Raw genomic sequence first — 22,057 nt, forward strand, 5'->3', positions numbered from 1 at the left:
CTACAATGTCTCCACTTCTCCAAAACTAGTTCTTTCAGGACTAACTTTGTCTAATCAAGGAGTTCCTACTAACAATAACTTATATTCCTCTAAAACCCACAGAAAGAAATCAGGGCATGAGAACCAGGAGCTAGACTCCCGAGGACTGCCAAAGATGCTGCTGAGAACCCCTTCCACCAAAACACTGGTAGAGAAAAGCATCCAAAAGCCATTTGGGCAGGATTCCTATGCAGGACTACAGCCAAATAATTTAATATTGTTCAATTAATCAATCTGCGTATTATCTAAAGTTCCCTTGTAGAAGGCATTAACCTACAGACCTAGGAATAAAAGGGGAAAGGCGTTTTAGTTTAAAGGTGTCATCTGAAATAGATGGGAGCCTAGCAGCCTAAGAGTCATACCAGAAGAGCTGAAGCACAAGGCTTTCAGGCATTTTGCATATGATTCCAGAGATCCAGCTGGTGAAGGGTTCAATTGTACATGAAAGTCTGCATCCGCAGGGGCAGATTTGTCAGTGCTTGGCCTAGCAGGGTCCCTTCCACATGTGGGAACTTGATCAATTTGTACAACTATTTGGCTCCATACACTTTTCAGAGCACTCCATTTCTGCTATCCTCTCATTTGTCTCCTCTCACCTCCATTCTGTACATGTGCTTTCTGTTGTTGATGTTGAGAGAGGGTCTGACTATCTAGCCCTGGTTGTCCTGGAACTCACAGAGATCCATCTGCCTATTTCTCTGGAGTGCTGGGATTAAACACCTGGTATATGTTTTAAGTTACAAAAACTTACAAGAGCTTGGAGCTCTTTTGGTAGGAACATTACCATCAAATTTTCTCAAGATGTATTTTTTTTAAATTATGGATTTGTGTGTGTGTGTGGGAGGTGGTGTTGTGTGCACATGTGTATGTGTGCCTATGAAGTCAACAGAGAGTATCAGCTGGAGTTACATATGTGGTAAGCTGTCTGATGAGGGTGTGAGGACCAAACTCTGTTCCTCTGCAAGAGTAACAAGTGCCCTTAACTGCTGAAACATCTCTCTAGGATAGGCCCACCCCTGTCTCTGTCCAATCTTATACTGGGGCTGTGGAAAAGAGATCTGAGGTTAAAGAACAAACCTTCATTCATAACTATGGTTTCTAGCCTGCAGCTATTGTGTACTAAGGAGCTATCAGCAGAGAAGCCAGTGATTAATAGTACAGTCAACTTTCCAGAAACCTCTCAGGCTCTTTACCTGCAACTTTATCCCGAATAAGTTTTGCAGATTCAACCTCGCCAATGCTGCTGAACAGACTCCGTAGTTCCTCCTGGGTCATGTTCTGAGGGAGGTAGTTGACAATTAAATTCGTTCTCCCAATGTCATCCCTGCAGTCTTCCGCCATGTGGTCTTCATAACCATTAGACATCGTATTTTTTAAAAATCTGCAAAGAAAAGTAAGTTTAGATAAATTTTAGATGTTCATCTGGGTATGCAAAGTCAAAGATAAATGACTATATTTAAGGGATTTTCTTTTCTGCACTAAAAGATCAACTACCGGGGAGATGATTCAGTTCATAAAGAGCTTGCTGGAGATTTGAGTTCATATCCACAGCACCTATATAAAAGTTGGATGAGTTGGCATAGACCTCTAATCCTAGCACAGGGACTTGGGTACACGGTAGGGGACCCATGGAACTATTTGGCCACCAGCCTAGCTGAAATCAATAAGCTTCAGGTTCAGAGACCCTGTCTCAAAAAATAAGGTGGAGTATTTTGGTAGACACCACCACACACCTTGCCACAGTCAGTGTATTCCACACTGATCCTGCCCTGTGTCTTACTGATAAGCACTGCTCTCTACAGAGTAGCTTTTCTCAGTAGCACTCAGGTGTCAGAGAATGAGGACGAGCAATATTTTTCAATATTCAAAGGCTCAAGCATTTGAATACTTGGCTCCTAGATGATGGCACTCTTTAGGTAGATTGTGAAACCTTTAATTAGTAAAGCCACTGGGTGTGGGCTTTGAGAATTTATAGTCTTGCACTATATCCAGTTTGTTCTCTGAGGTTCCTGAATGTGGATAGAGATAGGATTTCACACTTTCCGACCCTAGCTGCCTGCTGCTACATATTCTTCATCATTATAGACTTTAAGCTCAAGTACATTTTCTTCTGTAAGTTGTTTCTGGTCATGGTGATTTAATATAATGTGACGGAAGAAGTCACTCAATAATGATCTCTGGCTTCCACATAAACTTGTACCCCCACACACATATGCTCACACCCACATGAACATACACACACCATATCCACCTACCTTCATCATACAAAGAGATCAACTATGCTTACAAACAGCTGCTTTATCAATAATAAGCAAAAACAGAAATGAGTTATTAAGCCACAAAAAGGCAAGGAGAAACTGGCTAGGTAACTGTTCTAATACTGAGCCATGTCCCCAGCCTTAATTTTCCTTGTACCTGATTGGTGTTGCTCTATCCCTGAGGTAAATCCTCAGAGTTCCCAGTCCATCCATCCGTCCGTCTGTCAGTCCATCAGAGTGTGTGTGTGTGTGTGTGTGTGTGTGTGTGTGTGTGTGTGTGTGTGTGTGTTAGACTCTGGGATCACACCTAGGGCCTTGAGCATGCTAGGTAAGTACTCTGCCACTAAGCTACATCCCTCCCAGCCCAATAAACAAAACCTTTAAATGCATATTATTAAGTCAAAGAAAACAGTTTGCAATGCCACATGTATGACTCCAATTGCATGGCTTATCAATAAAAGGCAAAACCATAAGGATACTACTAGATATGGTGGTCCATGCCTATAATCCTAACACTCAAGAAGGCAGAATATCTAGGCTATCCTTGGCTACATATCAAGGTAAAAGCCATCATGAGATACATGAGACCCAAACTCAACAAATAAAAACACCCACCCCAAAACAAAGAGACAGACAGACAGACAGACAGACAGACAGACAAGACAAGACAAGACAGACACACACAGGGTATGCAGGGATAGTTCATAACTTCCTGTTCTTAAACATAACCCAAATTTGGTTGCAAGTCCTCACAAGGTAGTTTGCAGTAATCTGTAACTTAACCTGACTTCTTTTAATCTCTGTCGGTAGCAGGCATGCTATAGTATAAATACACACAAGCGAAACATTCATACACATTGATGTGACTGCAGGCCTCAGTTATTACATAATATGCCAATGTTTCATTAATTGTAACAAATGGGTCTAAATGTTTGCAATAGGGAAAAGGTTGTTGGGGAAGGATATAAAAGGAATAAACTGCTATTTTTTTGAAAACTTATTTTTATGTGTATTTTTGCCTGCGTATATATAAGGGCACTTCATGTATACCTGGTGTCTGTGGGAATTATGGAGGACTGTAAACTACTGCATGGGTGATAGGAACCACATTTGGTTCCTCGAGAAGAGCAGTGCACTTAACTCACTTAACTCCTGAGCCATCTCTCTAGCCACCCACTCCTTTTCATTTTAAGGTTACATGTACTTATTGTGTGTATGTATGTGCATGTATATGTGTGCAGGAGCATGGAGGCTAGAGGAAGACCTGCAGGAGTCAGTTCTCCTCTTCCTTTGAACTCAGATCAGACTTAGCAGCAAGCACCTTTAACCACTAAACCATCTCACCAGTTCTTTATAATCTTTTTTGTAAAACTAAAACTGCTCTACAAAAGAATTCTATTAACACAAAACAAATCTAAGTTCAACCATGTTTACCAACAGTTTTTAAAGGCAGTTTCACTTTTAAGTCAGGCTGGCCTGGAATGAACTATGTAGTTCAGGGTGGCCTCAAACAGGATGATCCCCCTGCCTCTGCTTCCCAAGATCTAGATTACAGGTATGAGGTTTCACACTTGGGTAAAAGGACTCTGCAAGTGATAGGTATCCAATGTAGCCGAAGATGGCCTACAACTCACTATGTAGCCTAGACTGGATTTAAACTTCTGATCTTCCTGCCCCTACCTGCCCCCCCGAGTGCTATGATTACAGGTGTGTGCCACCTGGTCTGGCTCAGTAAGAGAATCCTTGAAGAGAGGCCTGAAGACACAGCTCCTTAACAAAACATGCACAAGACCTTGGGTTTCATCCCTAGTGGACGAGTATACCTATAAATATAGCTGTAAAAAACCCAGAAAACAAAACAAAACAAAAAAAAAAAAACAAAAAAACAAAAAATCAAATGTAATCCCAGTATAACAGCTCAAGATCCTAAGAGGAAAAAAGTGTGTGTGTCTCAAGAGCTTCCCAGTCCTAACTGCTTTTTCCTGTCACCATTGTGGATTATAGCTGGATACAGACAAGCCTATGATGCAACCCAACTTTGGACATCTGCTGGTCAATTATCTTCAAATGTTCTTTTTCTCTCTAAAGATACAGGTACTGGAACCAGAAAGAGATCAGGACTTCTTAGTGTGCGTGTGTGTACATGTGTGTGCATGGGGGGTGTGGGGTGGAAGAATGGGCCCACAGCTGCAGGTTCTGGAAAATCTACTTTCAGGAGCAAAGAGCCATGTATACCTTGCCTGTAGCAATGTCTGTATAGCTGCATCTGAGGGCACCAAGACCAAACTTTTTTTTTTCCCCCGGAGCTGGGGATCGAACCCAGGGCCTTGCGCCTGCTAGGCAAGCGCTCTACCGCTGAGCTAAATCCCCAACCCAAGACCAAACTTTTGAAAACATAGCCAATACCTGGTTTGCTCTACAGACATTAGGGTGCAGTGGCCTAACCTGGGAGGCCCTCTGACCCCGCTTTTAAATCTATAGTCACTACTTCACACATGCTCACTTTCCTGGAGAGTTCAGTGAACAATCTACTCCTTCCTCAAGATGTGCAGACTGGATTAGTGAAAATTCAAAGCCCACAAGGCATAAGCCTTTGACTATCTTTAAAAACAACTCTGCAAAGGTTGCGTGTGGGCACACTCCTGTAATTCTAGTACGGAAGCAGTGGGGACAGGAGGATCAGGAATATAAAGGCTACCATTGGCTGGTATAGAAAGTTCAAGGCCAGCTTGGGCTACATTTAACTGCATCTCAAAAGAAAACAAAAAACAGAAAAACTTTTCAGAGCTAAGTAGCAGAGCACTTGCCTAGTACACATAGGAGGCAGTAAGTTCCATGTCTAGCACCTTAAAAAAAAGGCTTTGCCAGAGATTACGTAAAACCAAACACAACATTTGCACAGATATTTCTCTCCTACTACTTGAGTCACTGGGAGAAGGGGAATTAGACCTGTTTCCCACTCTCTTAACTCTCAAACAGGCAAACTAAAAATGTCCCAGTGTAGTGTTTATTATTACTCATTTAAAGCTCTGCAGGTTCCTTTTTCTCTATCAAGCATGTTAACAGGAAACCAGGTATCATAAAATTAAAAAGCTGTATGGCAAAAAGCACCAGAAACAAAGACAAGCAGCAAGAGACATCTGCTATGTATCATTTTGATTAGAGTTTGTTATGCTGGGAAATTCACCCACCAAGGGACAGGATGTGATGATGTGTGCAGGCATTCTTGGTTAACATCAGTGTGTATGTGCCCACACACTATCAGTGTCTAGCGAGCACATTACAGGATGCTGTTAATAAAATATTCTGCAAGGCACAGGATGATACCAATGACTAAGAAGTACCTTGCCTAAAATCTCAACATTGGTAAGGCTGAATAAATTGCCTAAAATGTCAACATTGCTAGGGCTGAATAAAAGTTGAGTCAAGGCATCTACAAATTAATAATTAAAATCCAACACATAACTAGCAGAAAGGTAGACAACAATGATATAAACTACAACTTCATGATGATAGCCATTCAAAGAGATGACAAGCCCATGAGGAAAAAAAGCTTAACCTTGACTTGATGGGGAATGCCTTTAATCTCAGTACTCAGGAGGTAGTCAGGAGGATCCCTCCAAGTTCAAGGCCAGCCTGGTCTACAGAGCAAGTTTTAGGACAGCCAGGGCTACACAGAGAAAGTCTATCTCAGAAAACAAACAAACAAACAAACAAACAAACAAACAAACTCAAGTCAAACCAAACCAAACACCTACCCCCAAAACAAACATACAAAAAACAAGCAAGCAAGCAAGCATGCAAAAACCCTCAACCTCACGAAAAGGGAAAACTGGGGACGAAAGAGCTAATAAATGGGGCACTTGCCTAGCATATACAAAGTCAACCCTGATACCATGTAAGCTAGCACAGGGGCACATGGCTATCATGCTAGCATTTGGGAGGTGGAAGCAGGAGGATCATATCTTCACCTTCAGTTTGGAATCATCTAGGACAGTGATTCTCAACCTTCCTAATGCTTCAACCCTTTCTTTTCTTTTCTTTTTTTTTTTTTTTTGGTTCTTTTTTTCGGAGCTGGGGACCGAACCCAGGGCCTTGTGCTTCCTAGGCAAGCACTCTACCACTGAGCTAAATCCCCAACCCCCGCTTCAACCCTTTCAAACAGTTCATCATGTTGTTGTGGTAAGCTCCAATCATAAAATTATTTCATTGCTACTTCAATTTTGCTACTGTTATAAACCATAATGTAAATATCTGATACACAACCCTGTGAAAGTCATTCAACCCCGACCCACAGGCTGAGAATCACTAGACTGTATGAGACTTATTCCCCCCACAAATAAAGCAAAATGAAATGATAGGCTGTTTTACTAGTCATATAAGTAGTGGGCCACCCTGCACCTTGTCAGGGCAGCACAGTAGAGGTGGCCCTTAGTGGTGAAGACACAAGTGATCCACCAGCATCCAAGGGTGTGAGAATGGGAGAACTGCCCAGTCCTTCGCTGGCTGCAGCACTTGGGAGAGTGGGCCCTGCACCCACGGGGCAGCCAGGTGAGCCAGCCTTGAGAGAGGGAGAACAACCCTGCCAAAGGTTGCTAACCTGAGTAGTGCTGGAAACTTCACTTTGGTTGTGTGGATACGGGATGGCTGCTCAGCTCAGCTACCACCCACCCAGGCCCAGATCCAGGGCTTTGAACTGGTCTACCCCAAAACCTACATCATCTGTAACTCTCAGTGGGCTCAAAAAGGCCAGTCCTGCTGTTCCAAAGCTACAGGAGCTTCATGACACAGGGTAACCACAGGATAACTGGGAGAAGTCCTGGTGTAGATCCAATATTGATGATGTCACAGAAACTAGAGACCTCAAACCAGACCAACGACTCATTGCAAATGAGGATGTTTGGACAGAGGGGTATTGTGGGGCATATTGTTGACACACTATGGCTTACAAAAGAAGTTTTCTTTTTTCTATGCTTTGCTTAGTTTTTTTTCTTTTTTTTTGTTTGTGTGTGTGTGTTTATTTTCTTTTTGGGGGTACTGTAAGGGCAGATGCGAGGTTGATAGGAGGACACAGGGAGATGAGTGGGTCTGGACTGAATAATGTGAAACTCACAGAGAATCAATCAATCAATCAATCAATCAATCAATCAATCTGCATCCTGTAAGAAGAGGGAACAGGGGCTGGGGATTTAGCTCAGTGGTAGAGTGCTTACCTAGGAAGCGCAAGGCCCTCGGTTCGGTCCCCAGCTCTGAAAAAAAAAGAACAAAAAAAAAAAAAAAAAAAAAAAAAAAAAGAAGAGGGAACAACCTCATAGACAGACATATATAGACAGCACCAGCTTTCTGAAGGAGGGTTTGGCAACTTCTAAAAATTTTATTGTGAAACCAAACCCATGATAAGAATTTGTCTCATAGCAATGACCACATCAGTACAAGTTAGGAATCTAAAGAAAAACTCTACCTCTCAGTTTATAAAAAAGGACCAAGTGTAGCTAACATTTACATATATGTTAATAGATGGTGGACCAGAGTCAATTTTAAGTAGAAAGCACTAAAATTTAATCATAAAAAATTGTGGTCAATCTGTTAAACTGTCTGTGGTCATGAGATTTTTTAAATAGATCATTACGTTAAAAACAAACAAATGAGCAAAGGCATCTGCTGAAGAGAAGAGCACAACAGAGATTAATGTCAAAAATTAATATGCACCAGGGTGCTGGTGGCACACACCTTTCACCATAATGCTCACAAGAGGCAGGAGGATCAAGGCAAGCTTGGTCTACAGAGCAAGTTCTAAGGCAGGCAGAAATACAGAGAATCCCTGTGTCAAAAACAGCACAGCAGCAATAATAACAGCAAAAAGAAGCAAACAACAAAAAACTTGAATATGAAGTTTGTTAAAAATGAGATTCAAGGGCTGGAGAGGTAGCTCAGTGATTAAGAGCACCAACTGCTCTTCCAGAGGTTTGAATTCAATTCCTAGCAACCACATGGTGACAACTCATAACCATCTGTAATGGGATCTGATGCCCTCTTTTGGCGTGTCTGAAGACAGCGACGTGTACGCACATATATAGAATAAATAAATCTTTAAAAAAAAGAAAGAAAATGAGATTCAAAACATCTCTTCCTTCTTCTTTTCCCTTTTTTCTCTTTCTCTTCACTCCCCTACTACTCCTTCGCTTTTCATGGTGCTGAAAATGGAATCTTTTTTATTTTTCTTTTTTTCGGAGCTGAGGACCGAACCCAGGGCCTTACGCTTGCTAGGCAAGCTCTCTACCACTGAGCTAAATCCCCAACCCGAAAATGGAATCTTATGAACCTCTTTTTTCTTCACTCCTCTAAGAATTGTGCTTTTACTTCTCCCCCATTCGTTCTGTTTTCAATAGCTGATCAACTGACAAAAATTTCAACTCATTACCTTTTATAAAGTTTTACTAGAATATAATCATTTTCTTTGAGCTATCCTACTGTCTAAAGTTTAACTTTTTTCTCCTAAAAAACAATGACACAGTTGAGTAGTAACAAACTAGTAATTGCCACATGGCCCACATAGCCCAAAACATTCACCATCTGGCTTTTTACAGGAAAAAAAATGCCTACCACTATTTGTTGCCTTTGTCCTCTCCCTCCCTTCTCCACCCATTCTGAGTCTCCAAAGGGTTTCCACAGGGAGCTCCTCTATAGCCCATGCTACAAAAGATTCAACCTAGTAGCACAGCTCAGGATACAGTGCTTACCTCCAACTGTGAACAAACCCTGGGTCTGACTCCTAGCACTGCCAGCAGTCAGACTCTATGTAGCCAAGGCAGGAGTTACGGCATGTGCCACCATGCCAATCCTCTTTTTTCTTTTGTTTTTTCGAGACAGGGTTTCCCTGTGCATCCCTGGCTATCAAAGAACTTGCTCTATAGACCAGGCTGGCTTTGAACTCAGCGATCTACCTCCTTCTACTTCCTGAGTGCTGGGATTAACATTGGACTGATCAAAGAATTCTTAAGATAGAATACCAAAAGCATCAGTATTCATTAAGAAATAAATAGATGTAATCAAAACGTAAAACTGTGCTGTGTAAGACCATGCTGGAAGAAAGAAATACCCAAAGCCTGAGAAAAGTATTTGCCAGGAAGGGAGGGAGAACACCTAGAAATAGTTTTTCATTATTCTTTATTTTGTCTTTTTAAGACTCGTGTGTGTGTGTGTGTGTGTGTGTGTGTGTGTGTGTGTGTATGTGTGTGTGTATCCTGGAACTTGCTCTATAGATCAGGCTAGTCTCGAACCATTCTTTTTAAATATGCATATAGGTATTTTGCCTAAATGTGTCTGTGCAGCAAATGTGTGCCTGATGCCTGTGGAAGCCAGAGAGGTATCAAACCCCATGGAATTTGAGTTACAGACAATTCTAATGTGGGCACTAGGAAATGAACCCATATCCAGTGTTCTTAACTACCAAGCTTTGATGACACAATTTTAAAAAGCTCTTAAGACTGGACAAGTCAGACAGGCAGATCTTTTGTTATTATGGTACGCACTACTCTTTTAGTGTACTAAATGGTTTTTCTTCCTACGGTGGTCTACCATATTACCAAAAAGCCCCCGATGTTCTCAATTAACTACCAGAAATGTACTGGTGATATACATAAATAGTGTTTATTAGAAATTTATTTCTGATAAGTATAAGTTCACAGTATGGTGTGCACAAGTGTAAACACATATAGACACAACTTCACTTAAGGAAGAAAGGGAGGCATGGCAGCTGGAGTGATGGCCTAATGAGAACTTAAGTTCAATCCTTAGCATATGTGTTAATAGACGACATGTACGACTGCCTGTGTAAGCCCAGCACTGCAAAGGAGAAAGCAAGAGTGATGGGGCTTGCTGTCTTCCAAACTAGCTTCGGGGGGCTGGGGATTTAGCTCAGTGGTAGAGCGCTTACCTAGGAAGCGCAAGGCCCTGGGTTCGGTCCCCAGCTCCGGAAAAAAAAAAAAAAAAGAACCAAACTAGCTTCGGGTTTGGTGAGACCCTTTTTCAAAGCATAATGCAGAGCAGACCCAACTTAAAACAAGAGAATGTAGATCAGAAGTTCAAAGTTATCCTCATCTAAATAGCAGTCCCCCAAAACAAACAGAACTGGGGAGATAGTTCAGGGGGATAAAAGTATTTGTGTATGCAAGCCTGACAATTTAAGTTTGATCTCCAGAACCCAAGTATAAAGGTAGATGTGGCCAGTTGTGTAGCAAAACAAGAGACCTTAGGAGAAGAAAGACTCTAGATATGAAGTCCAAAGAACAATTCATTTTCATATTCATGGTTTGTTCTTTGACATCCACACATGTACAGCAACAATCTTGACCACTTAACACAAAAAATTAACTGAAATTTTAAAATAAGCCAACACCTAAAACTTAAAAAAAAAAAAAAAAAAAGCAGATGATTTTGAAAGTACAGCAAAGCAGGTATGTAGATGGCAATAAACATATGGGAAGAGGTACAACATCATTAGCTAGGCAGAGAGGCCACATCCACCTAGTAGAATGGCTAAAACAAAATATAACAACAGGAAAATGTCCATTCTGGAGAGGATGGGGGGAGAAGTTAGACTTTCTATACGTAGCAATAGTAGGAATGCAAAAATGTTATAGTCGGGGCTGGAGAGATGGCTCAGCGGTTAGAGCACTGACTGCTCTCCCAGAGTTCCTGAGTTCAATTCCCAGCAACCACATGGTGACTCACAACCATCTGTAATGGGATCTGATGCCCTCTTCTGGTGTGTCTGAAAAAAAAAAAAAAACCCAGCTAGAGTGTACTCTTACGCATAAAATAAATCTTAAAAGAAAATGTTATAGTCACTTTGATGAATTGGCAATTGGCAGTCTCTGAGTTGAATATGGACACGTAGTATGGTGACCTGGCAATCATGCTCCTAGTACTGTTTGGTTCTTTTCTTTTACCCATACGCTAACTCTGAAATACACCATGTAGCCCAAACCTATGACGGCACTACTGCCTTACCTCTGAAAGGCTGAGTAAAGAGGTGTAAGCCACCACATCTGTCTTCTACTCTTGCTCAACGCAAGAGAAATGAAAATCTGGGTTCATATAAATTACAGTACGTCTTACAATGAAACACAACTCGGCAATGAAAAGGCACTACTAATCCATACTACACACATGACTTTCAAATATATTTTACTGGGGAAGTCAAATACATTTTACTGGGGATAGAGAGCAGACTAAAAAAAGCCACCTCTTCTGAGGGTTTTAGGACATTCTAATCCAACTTAGGATGATCCATCTTAAAAATGTCTCCCTATGGAAACAGGATCGGTTTGTAGTCCAGGCTGATCCTCTATATTGTGATTTTAGATAGATAGATAGATAGACAGACAGACGACAGACAGACAGACACACAGACTGATTTTAAATAAGTTTAATTTTATGTGTACGAATGTTCTGCCTATATGTATATCTGTATGTACAAGGTGTAGCCCTGGTGCACTCAGAGGTCAGAAGGCAATGGATTCCGTGGAACTGGAGTTAAGATGATTATGAGCCACCATGTGGGTTCTGGGAATTAAATTTTTAAGTAGCACATGCTTTTAATCCTAGCACTCATGAGCCACAGACAGGTAGACAGACCACTGTGATCTTGAGGTCAGCCTAGCCCACAGATTTGAAGGCCAGCCAGGATTACATAGTGAAACCCTTTAAAACCAAACCAAACCAAGCCAAGCCAAGCCTCACATACTGGGTCTTGTTAGTAGTAGCTTAGTACTTAAAGATTTCTTGCCCACCATGCATGAGGCCCTGGGTCCCACCCCAGCATCACATGGGAGTGGTAGTACACAACTGTAATCCCAGTATTTGTGAGGTGGAATTCAGAAGTTCAAAGTCATACACACACACACACACACACACACACACACACACACACAAATATATAGCATGTTTGAAGGCCAACCTGGGCTCCTCAGGCCCTTTCTCAAAACAGAACATCCTTCAAACAGTCCTACAAAAAGATGAGTAAAAATTTCTATAATGCAAATTAAAAACTAAAATTAAGATTTAAACAAACAAAACCTTTGTCACACTGTTTCACAGCATGGCCATGGGCAGTCAAGGCTGAACACTTTTTGCAGGTCAAGTCTACAGCCAACTGGCAGCATGGAGCCAGCCTTTTGGTACTTCAGAGGTTATTCTAGTCAACTTCTAAGAATGCTGCCCTTAACCATTTCCAAATCTGGGTGGCCCAACCTGGGTCCAACTGGTCCTGTGCCCATAAGCTCTAACTGTAACAGGTCTTGTGACTATCCAGTTAAAATGACTACTACCAAGCCACTGCCACCTCCTGCTCTTAGGTCAACTCCCTTTATTCCCAGGCTTTCCCTGTTAGCAACCAGTAAAGCTCAGAGGTCACACAATTTTGCTCATGGTCAATAAGGCTGTTAATAAGTGACGGATCTTGGCCTTGTCACTACATGGTGGTGTCCCAGAATGAATCATACCTCTGTGATGGGTGTCCCTATTGAATTTTCCAGCCTGTGTCCCAAGCCTGGCTTTGACCTACGTAGGGCAAAAGGCTGCTCTATTTCTCAACTATAAAAACCAACCTAACAAACAAAAAACATAGAAATATGAGCATGTGCTTTCGTTTTAATCCCAGGTTTATTGATTCAGGGCTACTTTAGACTGTCCGAAGCAGTTGACCATAATTTGCAACATGCTCTAGCAGAAGCATGGTTTTGCCAGCTGCAGATAATTTCTGTGATTATGTGAAGGTACATACATTCAAGGGCCCCCCAAGATGTGAGTATTGGTCGTTTAGGGAGGTTGGCTGTGGCTTGATAGTTAAGATGTGATCAAAGAAGAAACAATAGGAAAGAAATTAGATTCAGAGATCTTTCTCCTCCATCCTTGTTTCTCTACCTAGTGTTGGGGTTGAAAGTTGTGTGTGTGAGTGTGTGTGTGTGTGTGTGTGTGTGTGTGTGTGTGTGTGTGTGTGTGCGCGCGCTCACGCTCATAAGATAAAGGGTGGGAAAAAAAACCCCACAAAGTAGCAAAAACAAACTACACTCAATTCCTCAGCACCACTGGCATAAGTCTTTTTTACTTCCTCAATCACTGATTTAAAATTATTTAATTTTCACCAATATCAAGAGTGAGATGTTGGCAGGGAAGATGGGTCAGTAAGTGAAGAGTTTATTGAACAAGACTGATAATCTGAGTTTGATCCCCAGAAACACATGTAAAAGTAAAAAGAACCAACTCCACAAAGTCGTGCTCTGAACTTCACATGTGCTCCACACCAAAGTAAGTAACATAAACACAGCAAGGACTAAGGGCCAAGGCTATACATACATACATACATACCTACCTACCTACCTACCTACCTACCTACCTGGCCAAGGTCCCAACTACCACTAATTATGTAGTCATGTTTCTAGCAATTGAGGTTAACACATCCCAAGTTCAGGGAATGAGCGTCATGCTAGGAAAATGACCTTTTCATCATGGTAAATCCCCTGCCAGGTAAGGATAGACCACTGTTATCTAATGGGCCCCAAAATTGGGTTCAGGGAACCCTGTGTTACACAGTAGGAAAGGAAGTTATAGGCTCTCAGATTTCACCAAGGATATTGTATGCCTAGAGTCTTTGAGATGGGTGGTAGGGTGGGAGGCAAATCACCGAGGAAATGCTCTGTTGGCAGAAAACAAAACAAAACAAAACAAAAAAAAAAAAAACAAAAAACAAAAAACCCCAAAACCTGAAGGTGCCACTTGAACCAATTATGACCACCACCACCCATCAAGGACTCAGACAGATGAGGCACATACAGATCCTTACCAGCCTCTGTCCAGTCAAGAAAAGGAAAGCCACTTGGCTGGGGTAGCTCCAGCTAAGTAAGTTCACAGTAGGTCAAGTGCAGAGAGTAGCCTGACCAGTCCAAGTGCTCTACAGGCCTAGGAACTTGGCTAGCTCTAGAGTCTTGCTGAATGCCCCAGAAACTTAGAGCTGGTGAAGCTCTCGCAGAGAGAGCACAGCAACACAATAAGGCATGAAAACCCACCGGCTCTACCCCACTTCCAAAGCGAATTCTGTCAGGCAATTAATTATATGAAAAATGGTGAGGATAAATCATTTCATGTTCTCACTGTGGATGCTACCGACTGCAACAAAACACACGATAAATGTGGATACTCTTACTCCTAAAACCAAGGTGTATGACTCCCTAAGCTGTCTCCTGACCATACCCTTCTCCAAACCTTTCCATCACCTTGAATTACTTTCTACAGTGGCACTACATACTTGTCCTCCAAGTAATCTCTATTTCCTCTATCTAATCCAGTTCTTTTTTTTATCTTTATTAACCTGAGTATTTATTTACATTTCAATTGTTATTCTCTAATCCAGTTCTAATACAAGTTCTGCCTCTCCTTCCTCTTGACTGTCTTTCTCAGGTCCCTGTTCCCTCTTACCTAGCCCAACTCCTAACTGTGTCTGTAAACCCAACTTAACCTGTTCCTCCAAATGACTCCTCTTCCAACGTCTCCAGGTTTCTCTGTTCATGGTGACATCAACCTTGACTGGTTGCTGTGCACTATTCTCTCCTGTCAATTCTTCCTCTGGCATAAAGGTTTCTTTGAAGGGTAATTGCATCCAGTCACTTTTGAACTCCACATTTTCTTCTCTGGGCTCAGGTGGAATAATGCCAACCATGTGCCAGCCAGGCACTGGGAACACAAATCAGGAGCAATTCCAACCTCAGCAGATCAATTTAACCTTTTCCTAGTTTTATCTCCACATTTACCCTCCCAGACCTCTTGGTTTGGCTTAACCGGTATACTCAGGCCTGGCACCCTCTTGATGCCTTTCTTTTCTCATATTCTGCTCATCTGCTGATCCTAGACAGCCCTCTCCATTCCTCTTTGATTGGAATCTGCTTGAAAACAAATCCTCAGTAACCAATAATCATTCCATTCAATATACTTTGTATGAAATCAAACCTTCCTTTTTAATTTGACTTTCTTGAGACAGGGCTTCAATGCAGCCCAGACTAGTCTTAAATCTCATAGATGGCAATATCTGCCCCTAACTCTTGAGCACTGGGATTACAGGCACGAGAAACTATTCCTGGTTTATAGGGTGCTGGGTATTAAAACTAAGACTTCATGTATAAGAGGCAAACACTCTACCAACCAAGCTACATCCTCAATCCTGATGAGGTCACTTCTTCCTAGTGATAAGAGAGAGAATGGAGAACTTGGCAATCTTTCTTGAGAATAGAAAGGTAGGTATACATTATAGAGCACAGCAGTGAGTATCCACTGTGGCACTGGACATGGATATTCTATTACCATCCTATTTCCTCCATTCTGTTTCAGCCATGTGCTCTTGTCTTCAGGCATACACTAAACTGCTTTGTCTTTCTTCTCAAGTTCTCTATGGCCACTCATCTTTGCAGCACTCAAACATTAGGTAGGGCTGGCCATCGTTGCTCTTCCTCATGCCCAAATTCCTTAACTGTGTTTCAGTGTTCCCTTGTTTCTATAGCAGGTGCTCTGTATTGTATTAGCAATTTCTCCAACTTAAGGAGAGCAATCACCTAACTGGTTTTCTGCCTGCCAATCAGTGCATCCTTTGCAAATGTGATTCCCTCTGTCAACTAATGCAAGTCTGGAATGGGCCTTCATAATATCTGAGGTCTCTTCCCAACAGACCTGCTACCCCCTTCCTTCTACTTTCCCCAAAGTTCCATACCCCATATGGTTTCTTGAACTAATGGAAGGCCTACCTACTCCACTCATCAAGTTCTTGAAGAGCCTTTCCCACTAGTCTTTTACCTGGCTACTTCCTCTAGGCCCTCCTGCCTTAACAACTCCAGGGAACATTTTGAGGTCTCCTGGGCTTGAATAACAGTTCCTTTTCCTGTGCTTCCACATCACCTGGTGCACTACTATTGCTCACCAGCCAGGTTGAAATCATCTAAACATAGGTCATATACACCACGGCCTCTCCAGAGCCTACCCTCTGGGCTAGAACACAACTTGGGGGAGGGGGACATAAGGCTTACTTCCCTCTTGTTGGCCAATTTCCTTAGGTCTTTCTCTGTAGAACTAGTACCACCTAGGGGCCAAAGGACCGCACTGCATCTCACTCACCATTCACCATTTAACTAGCTTGAATACACTGAATGTGATGGGAACACAAACCAGGGAACAGTTCACTCTGGAGAAAAAGCCTTGGCATTTGGAGGCAGCTTCAAATGGTGCCTGTGCTGAGCTGGGCCACAAAGTTTTCCAGGGAAAGAGTAGAAAGGGTCAGAGAAGGGGGTGGGGGTATCCCAAGCTAAGAGTCAGAGAAGGGTGTGGTGGTATCCCAAGCTAAGGGTCAGAGAAAGATATAGGGACATCACAAGCTAAGGGGTTCTGGTTTTAAACTTCAGAACCATTTGAACAGCCCAGCACATTTTTTTTTCATGCCCCAAGACTTCTTTTAATCAGGAGACTCATAGATCTGCATCTTCAAAAGTCAACTCCTGCTGTTGTGCAAAGACAGAGAAATAAGTGTGAGAAGCAACTAAGCACAGGAGTATGTTCTTCAGTCTCTCCCTTTCCACCATTCTTGAACACAGTCAAATTGAAGTTGTTTCCCTCAAACCAGTGTTTCAACCAGAAACATTTTCTATTTCTCTCAGCTTCTTCACAGAGAAGTCACAGCATTAGATTTGTGTGTTTTGTTTGCATATATGTATGGGATCCTCTGGAACGGGAGTTTTGGATGGTTGTGAGCCATGATGTTGTGAGCTAGGAACTGAACGCAGGTCCTCTACAAGAGCAACAAGTGCTTCTGTCCATGGAGCTACCTCTCCAGCCTCACAGCATTGTCAAAACCAGATCTCAACAGTTTTGCACTCACCAGTTAAAAGGCAGTATGTTGGAGGTATCTTAATGCTTTCAAACCCTGCACTGGCCTCAGTGTACGAGATTATCCTAAATTTCACTTTTTTCTCTAAAATGGATATCATAACACATACCTTAGGGACTGGAGACAGGCCCACGAAGTATTAACACATGGTAGTTTGTTGAAAGATTGTGGTGATTATTTGTAACTGCAAGTACTCCATGTGTGGCGTGCACAATACTTTTACCCTGCTACTTTACAGGCAATTGAATACAGCTTACTCGAGATCTTAGGAGCTTCACCCAGATTATCAGAAATAGGGCCGGAAGAACTTTTCAGGAAGATTGCTTAAGAATTTCTCACCTCTGTGTATGTGTACGTGTTTTGGTGGTGGGTAGAATGAGAGAAAGGCCCTAACAACCAATGCCTCAATGTGGTTTTGGTACTCACAACTGAAAAAAGTAGGAGGCAAAGATGCTAACATTCAGTGGGCAGAGAAGCCAGGCATGCTATCCAACTTTCTACAATGCATAGAGCAGCCAGACCCCCACAACCAACCATTATCTGACTCTAACTGCCTATAACAAGGGGGTTAAGAAAGCTTTCTCTAACATCCGATCTTGCCCCTTCTAGAGCTCTGGCCAGCGGTGTCCCACACGAACACTTCCGACAATGGAAGCTCTGTCTAGTGCAAAAAAGTTCTCCACCGGCCCTGCACATAGTAGGTGTCAAAACCCATTCTGACATGCTTTAGCAGCAGAAGACGAGAAAAGGAAGACCCGTCGTCACTCCCCATTGTTCAACAGCATGCAATTGGTCTTTTCAATATTTACACATTATTTTACAAATGAACAGCTTTGTTAGAGATGGCGATCAAGGAAAAAATTTCCTTTCTCTTCTAGGACTTCCACACATACAGAAGAAAGGTTTGCACACTTCTAAAAGGACCTCACGACCCATCACGGTGTATCCTGAAAATAGTCCACAAAAGAAATCTATAGGATTTCTCGAAGGAGCAAGTCTGTGGGCCGTGACCTCTGGCGCCCAAGGCCCTCGCTCCACTCTTCCACCCCCGGATCACCGGGCCTCCGAGATCAACTATCTGGGGCCCCCAAGCCTCGGAGCCCGGCCCCCCAAAGCGCGTGCCCACGCCGTGTCCTTCTCCCGCCTCTCTCGCGGGAGCCCAGAGAGGAATCTGCCCGGGGGTAGGCTTGTCGCCAATCTGAATCAAACAGAGTCGGTTCTCACTCGCCTAGCCGCGGCCCACACGCGCGTCTCCATAACCAGGCCTACCGCGGCCTGGGGCCTTCGGCCGGTGCAGGCCCGGCGGACGCCCGCGGGGCTAGGCGAGCTCAGGCCCTGGCGCGGCCTACTCTTTCGGAAGTCGCCGAAGCCTCTGGCCTCACCTGAACACGGGCGGGAAGGCCCGGGACTCTGCTCCGGGGCGGGCGGCGCGGTGATAACGGCTCCGCACGGCCTCGGTAGCGGTGGTGGCGGCGGCAGAGCGGTAGCGGCGACGGCGACGGCGACGGCGACGGCTGCGGCTCCTCCTCAGCGCGCACGACCCGCTCCCCGGCCCCGCGGCCCAGACACGCCCCCTCCCCAGCGCGCTCTACTATTGGTTAATGTTTTTGAAGAACCGATCCTCATTGGTTGGCATGGCTGTCGCGGTACTCGGGAGCGCGCGGCGGAGGTGGGACTTCCTGTCGGCGTCGTCCGCGGTGGGACCAGGGCGCCCAGTGGAGTGGCAGAGTAGCTATCGGTGGCCGCGGAGGGGGCGAGTTGGAGCCTGGCCCGCAGTGGACGCCAACTGGACATCAAGGCCAAAGAGTGGCGCTTTTTATAGAACGCACTTCGTGTGGTCCTCACAATGCGTGATGTGCTGCCGCTCACTTCCGAAGTAAGCAAGGTGGTCATCGGGAGCCCAGGCTAGGAGGACAGGATCCTCGATTCGAATCCCGGCCCGGACATTTCCGGTCTGCCTGCGGTTGAACACTGGCTGACGTCACTTCTCCTGGCCTCAGTTTCCTTAACTGGTGGAGCGGGGTAAAGGATGTGGGCAGCATGGGCAGCTTCTGGGAATCTAACGTTAAAATTTCTTGGTTTTAAGATTTTTCTTAATGTGTATGCATGGGTTCAACCTGCGTGTCTGTGCACCACGTGCGTGTAGTGCATATGGAAATCAAAGAGAATGTCGGACCCTTCCCGACTAGTATTAATAGACTGCTGTTAACTGCATTTGGGTGCGGAGAACTGAACCCATGTCCTCTGGAAGAGCAGCCGATGCTCTTAATTTCTGGGCCATCTTTCCAAGACCCATCTCCTTCGAAATTTTAAATGCCCACAAACATAGTAGTAGAGTGTGCCAACCAGTCGGGCAGTGAGCAGCCTGTCTCTTTTTGGGAGCTGTTGTTCTGGGCTAGTGCTATCAGACACGTATATGCCAGCCTGTTTGATTTAAAAAGTCGTCTCTGCCTCTTTCCGATTTTTTTTTTTTTTTTTTTTTTTTTTTTTTAGCATGTTTGTTTTCTTTTAGTCAGGATCTTCCTGAGTAGTCCTGGCTTGGAACTTCTAAACCAGGTTGATCATTGATCCGCCTGCCTCTGCTTCCTGGGTGCTGGCTTTAAAGGTGATGTGTATGTTTTGAGACAGTGTCTCATATAATCCAGGTTGTGTGTCAGTGAAACGATCCTTATGCTTCCATCTCCCAGGTTCTAGAGTTACAGGCCTGCAACACAGCAGCTGGCTATAGGTAACCTTTTAAAGACAGTTTCATGGGATTCGAAAAAATGTTATGTTTTAATATTTTGTATTATGTCTGTATTATTTGTATGTATGTTTGTGTTTTTAAAGGATGGTGTTTATGTGTATATAATATGTATATATTATAATATGTATGTGTTTGTGTGAGCATATATGTGAAAATCAAAGGATTCATTGCAGGAGTCAAGTTTTCCAACATAAGGAACCTGGGGGTGGTGTTCTTTTTTTTTTTTTTTTTTTCTGGAGCTGGGGACCGAACCCAGGGCCTTGCGCTTCCTAGGCAAGCGCTCTACCACTGAGCTAAATCCCCAACCAATGTTCTTTTTTTAAATTAATTTATTCGCTTAACATCCTGATTGCTGCCCCAACTCTTGGTCCCCCTCTCACAGAGTTCCCCCTTCCCAAATCCTTCTCTAAGGAGGTGGAGTCCCCCATCCCCATAACCCCCTCACCCTGGCACATGGAGTCTCTGCAGGGATAGGCACATCCTCTCTCATTAAGGCTAGACAAGGCAGCGATTATGGGAGCATATTCTGCCCCCTGTAACATTTTTTTTTTTTGGTTCTTTTTTTTTTTTTTTTCCCGGAGCTGGGGACCGACCCCTGTAACATTCTTGATCAGCTTTGTACAGTAAAACTTTTAAGGAAGCCACAAAGTTGTTGCTATATGGCAACTTAAATTTTGAAAATTATGTATGAACTCAGGAGATAAGTAGAAGGGTCAGAAGTTCATGAGCAGGATGAAAAGGTGGCACAGCAGTTATGAATAGTCACAACTTTGCAGAGGACCATGATTGAATTGAATTCCCATCAACCCATCTATTGACTCACAACTACCTTTAACTCCATCACTAGGGATATAACGCCCTCTTCTGTCCTCTGGGGCACTGCACTCACATATACAAATCCATATGCAGACATACATATACATACGTAATTTAGAAATAAAAATACAATCTTCCCTTAAAATGTTCATTCTTGACTCTGTAGCAAATTGAAGACCAGCCTCAACTACATGTGACCCTATTTTTTAAAAAGTAAGTTATTAGTTGAAGGTAAAAAATAACGGGTCTGCAAGATGGCTCAGCAGGATGAGGCACTGCCGCTGGACTTCACTCTCCAGGACCCACGTGGTAGAGAGAACGGGCTCTGCAAATTGTCCGGCCTTGTTGAGCCTCTTTAGGAGAAGATGTGCCTCTTGCTTTCATATCCACACATTGGCACACATACTATTTTTTTATTGTAAACCCCAGATATTTTTAATAGTTTTATTTAACCATATTTCAACATATGATCAGAGTTTAAAGTTATGAGATCTTTTGCCAGGAGGTGGTGATGCACACCTTTATGAGGCAGATTTGAGGCCAGCATGGTCTACAGAGCAAGTTCTAGGACAGCCAAGGCTATATAGAGAAACCCTATCTAAAAAAAGAAAAAAAAAAAACAAAACTATGAGATCTTTTATATTCTGTGTTTTTCTTCCATTTGTTTTTGAAATCTAGTGTACATTTTACATATCAAATTGGACCAGTTGCAGTTCAAGGATTCAGCAGTTCTATGTTGCCATTAGACGATGAGCTATTCTAAGAGGAGGCAGAAAAATCAAGTGGGCTCCATCTGAAATGTTTTTAAAGGGGTAAGAAGGGAAGGAAGGTGGGGAGGGGAATGTGGAAGGAAAGGATTGTAGTTCATAGGCACCAGGGAGTGGGGAAGATGGGACATGAAGAGGAGCTGGCAATAGTCACTTTCTTTGATTTTCAGTATTGCCTTGCAGAGTGTGCAGAAATTATGGGTCTGGGAGATAGCTTAATGGGTAGGAGGTTTGCTATGCAAGCACGAGGACCTGAGTCCAGAGCCTGGGTGCACACATAGGAAACCTAGTGTGGGGCTGGGGAGATGGCTCAGCGGTTAAGAGCACCCGACTGCTCTTCCAGAGGTTATGAGTTCAATTCCCAGCAACCACATGGTGGCTCACAACCATCTGTAAAGAGATCTGATGCCCTCTTCTGGTGTATCTGAAGACAGCTACAGTGTGTACTTATATATAATAAATAAATAAATCTTTAAAAAAAAAAAAGAAACCTAGTGTGGCCTGT

The 22,057-nt window shown here is 43.2% G+C and overlaps 2 protein-coding genes across 12 annotated transcripts in view; one reads left to right on the forward strand and one right to left on the reverse strand.

Moving 5' to 3' along the window:
- Positions 1-18,741, reverse strand: part of Elavl1 (ELAV like RNA binding protein 1) — a 40,927-nt gene extending 22,186 nt beyond the window's left edge. Inside the window, exons 1-2 of the mRNA NM_001108848.1 lie at positions 18,606-18,741; positions 1,233-1,420 (exon numbers count right to left, since the gene is read on the reverse strand). Coding sequence (NP_001102318.1) covers positions 1,233-1,404 — 172 coding nt within the window. The 5' untranslated portion in view covers positions 1,405-1,420; positions 18,606-18,741. The remainder of the gene's footprint in view (positions 1-1,232; positions 1,421-18,605) is intronic.
- Positions 1,417-22,057, forward strand: part of LOC102552452 (uncharacterized) — a 32,231-nt gene continuing 11,590 nt past the window's right edge. For 7 of the 11 annotated variants that reach the window (XM_063271835.1, XM_063271838.1, XM_063271836.1 and 4 more), the window contains exon 1: positions 1,417-21,597. In XM_063271835.1, the coding sequence (XP_063127905.1) occupies positions 18,047-18,955 (909 nt within the window). In that variant the 5' untranslated portion in view covers positions 1,417-18,046 and the 3' untranslated portion in view covers positions 18,956-21,597. The remainder of the gene's footprint in view (positions 21,598-22,057) is intronic. The other 4 variants (XM_063271842.1, XM_063271844.1, XM_063271845.1 and 1 more) reach the window with 2 other exon arrangements.

This window comes from Rattus norvegicus, chromosome 12, assembly GCF_036323735.1.
Source record: "Rattus norvegicus strain BN/NHsdMcwi chromosome 12, GRCr8, whole genome shotgun sequence".
Taxonomy (NCBI): domain Eukaryota; kingdom Metazoa; phylum Chordata; class Mammalia; order Rodentia; family Muridae; genus Rattus; species Rattus norvegicus.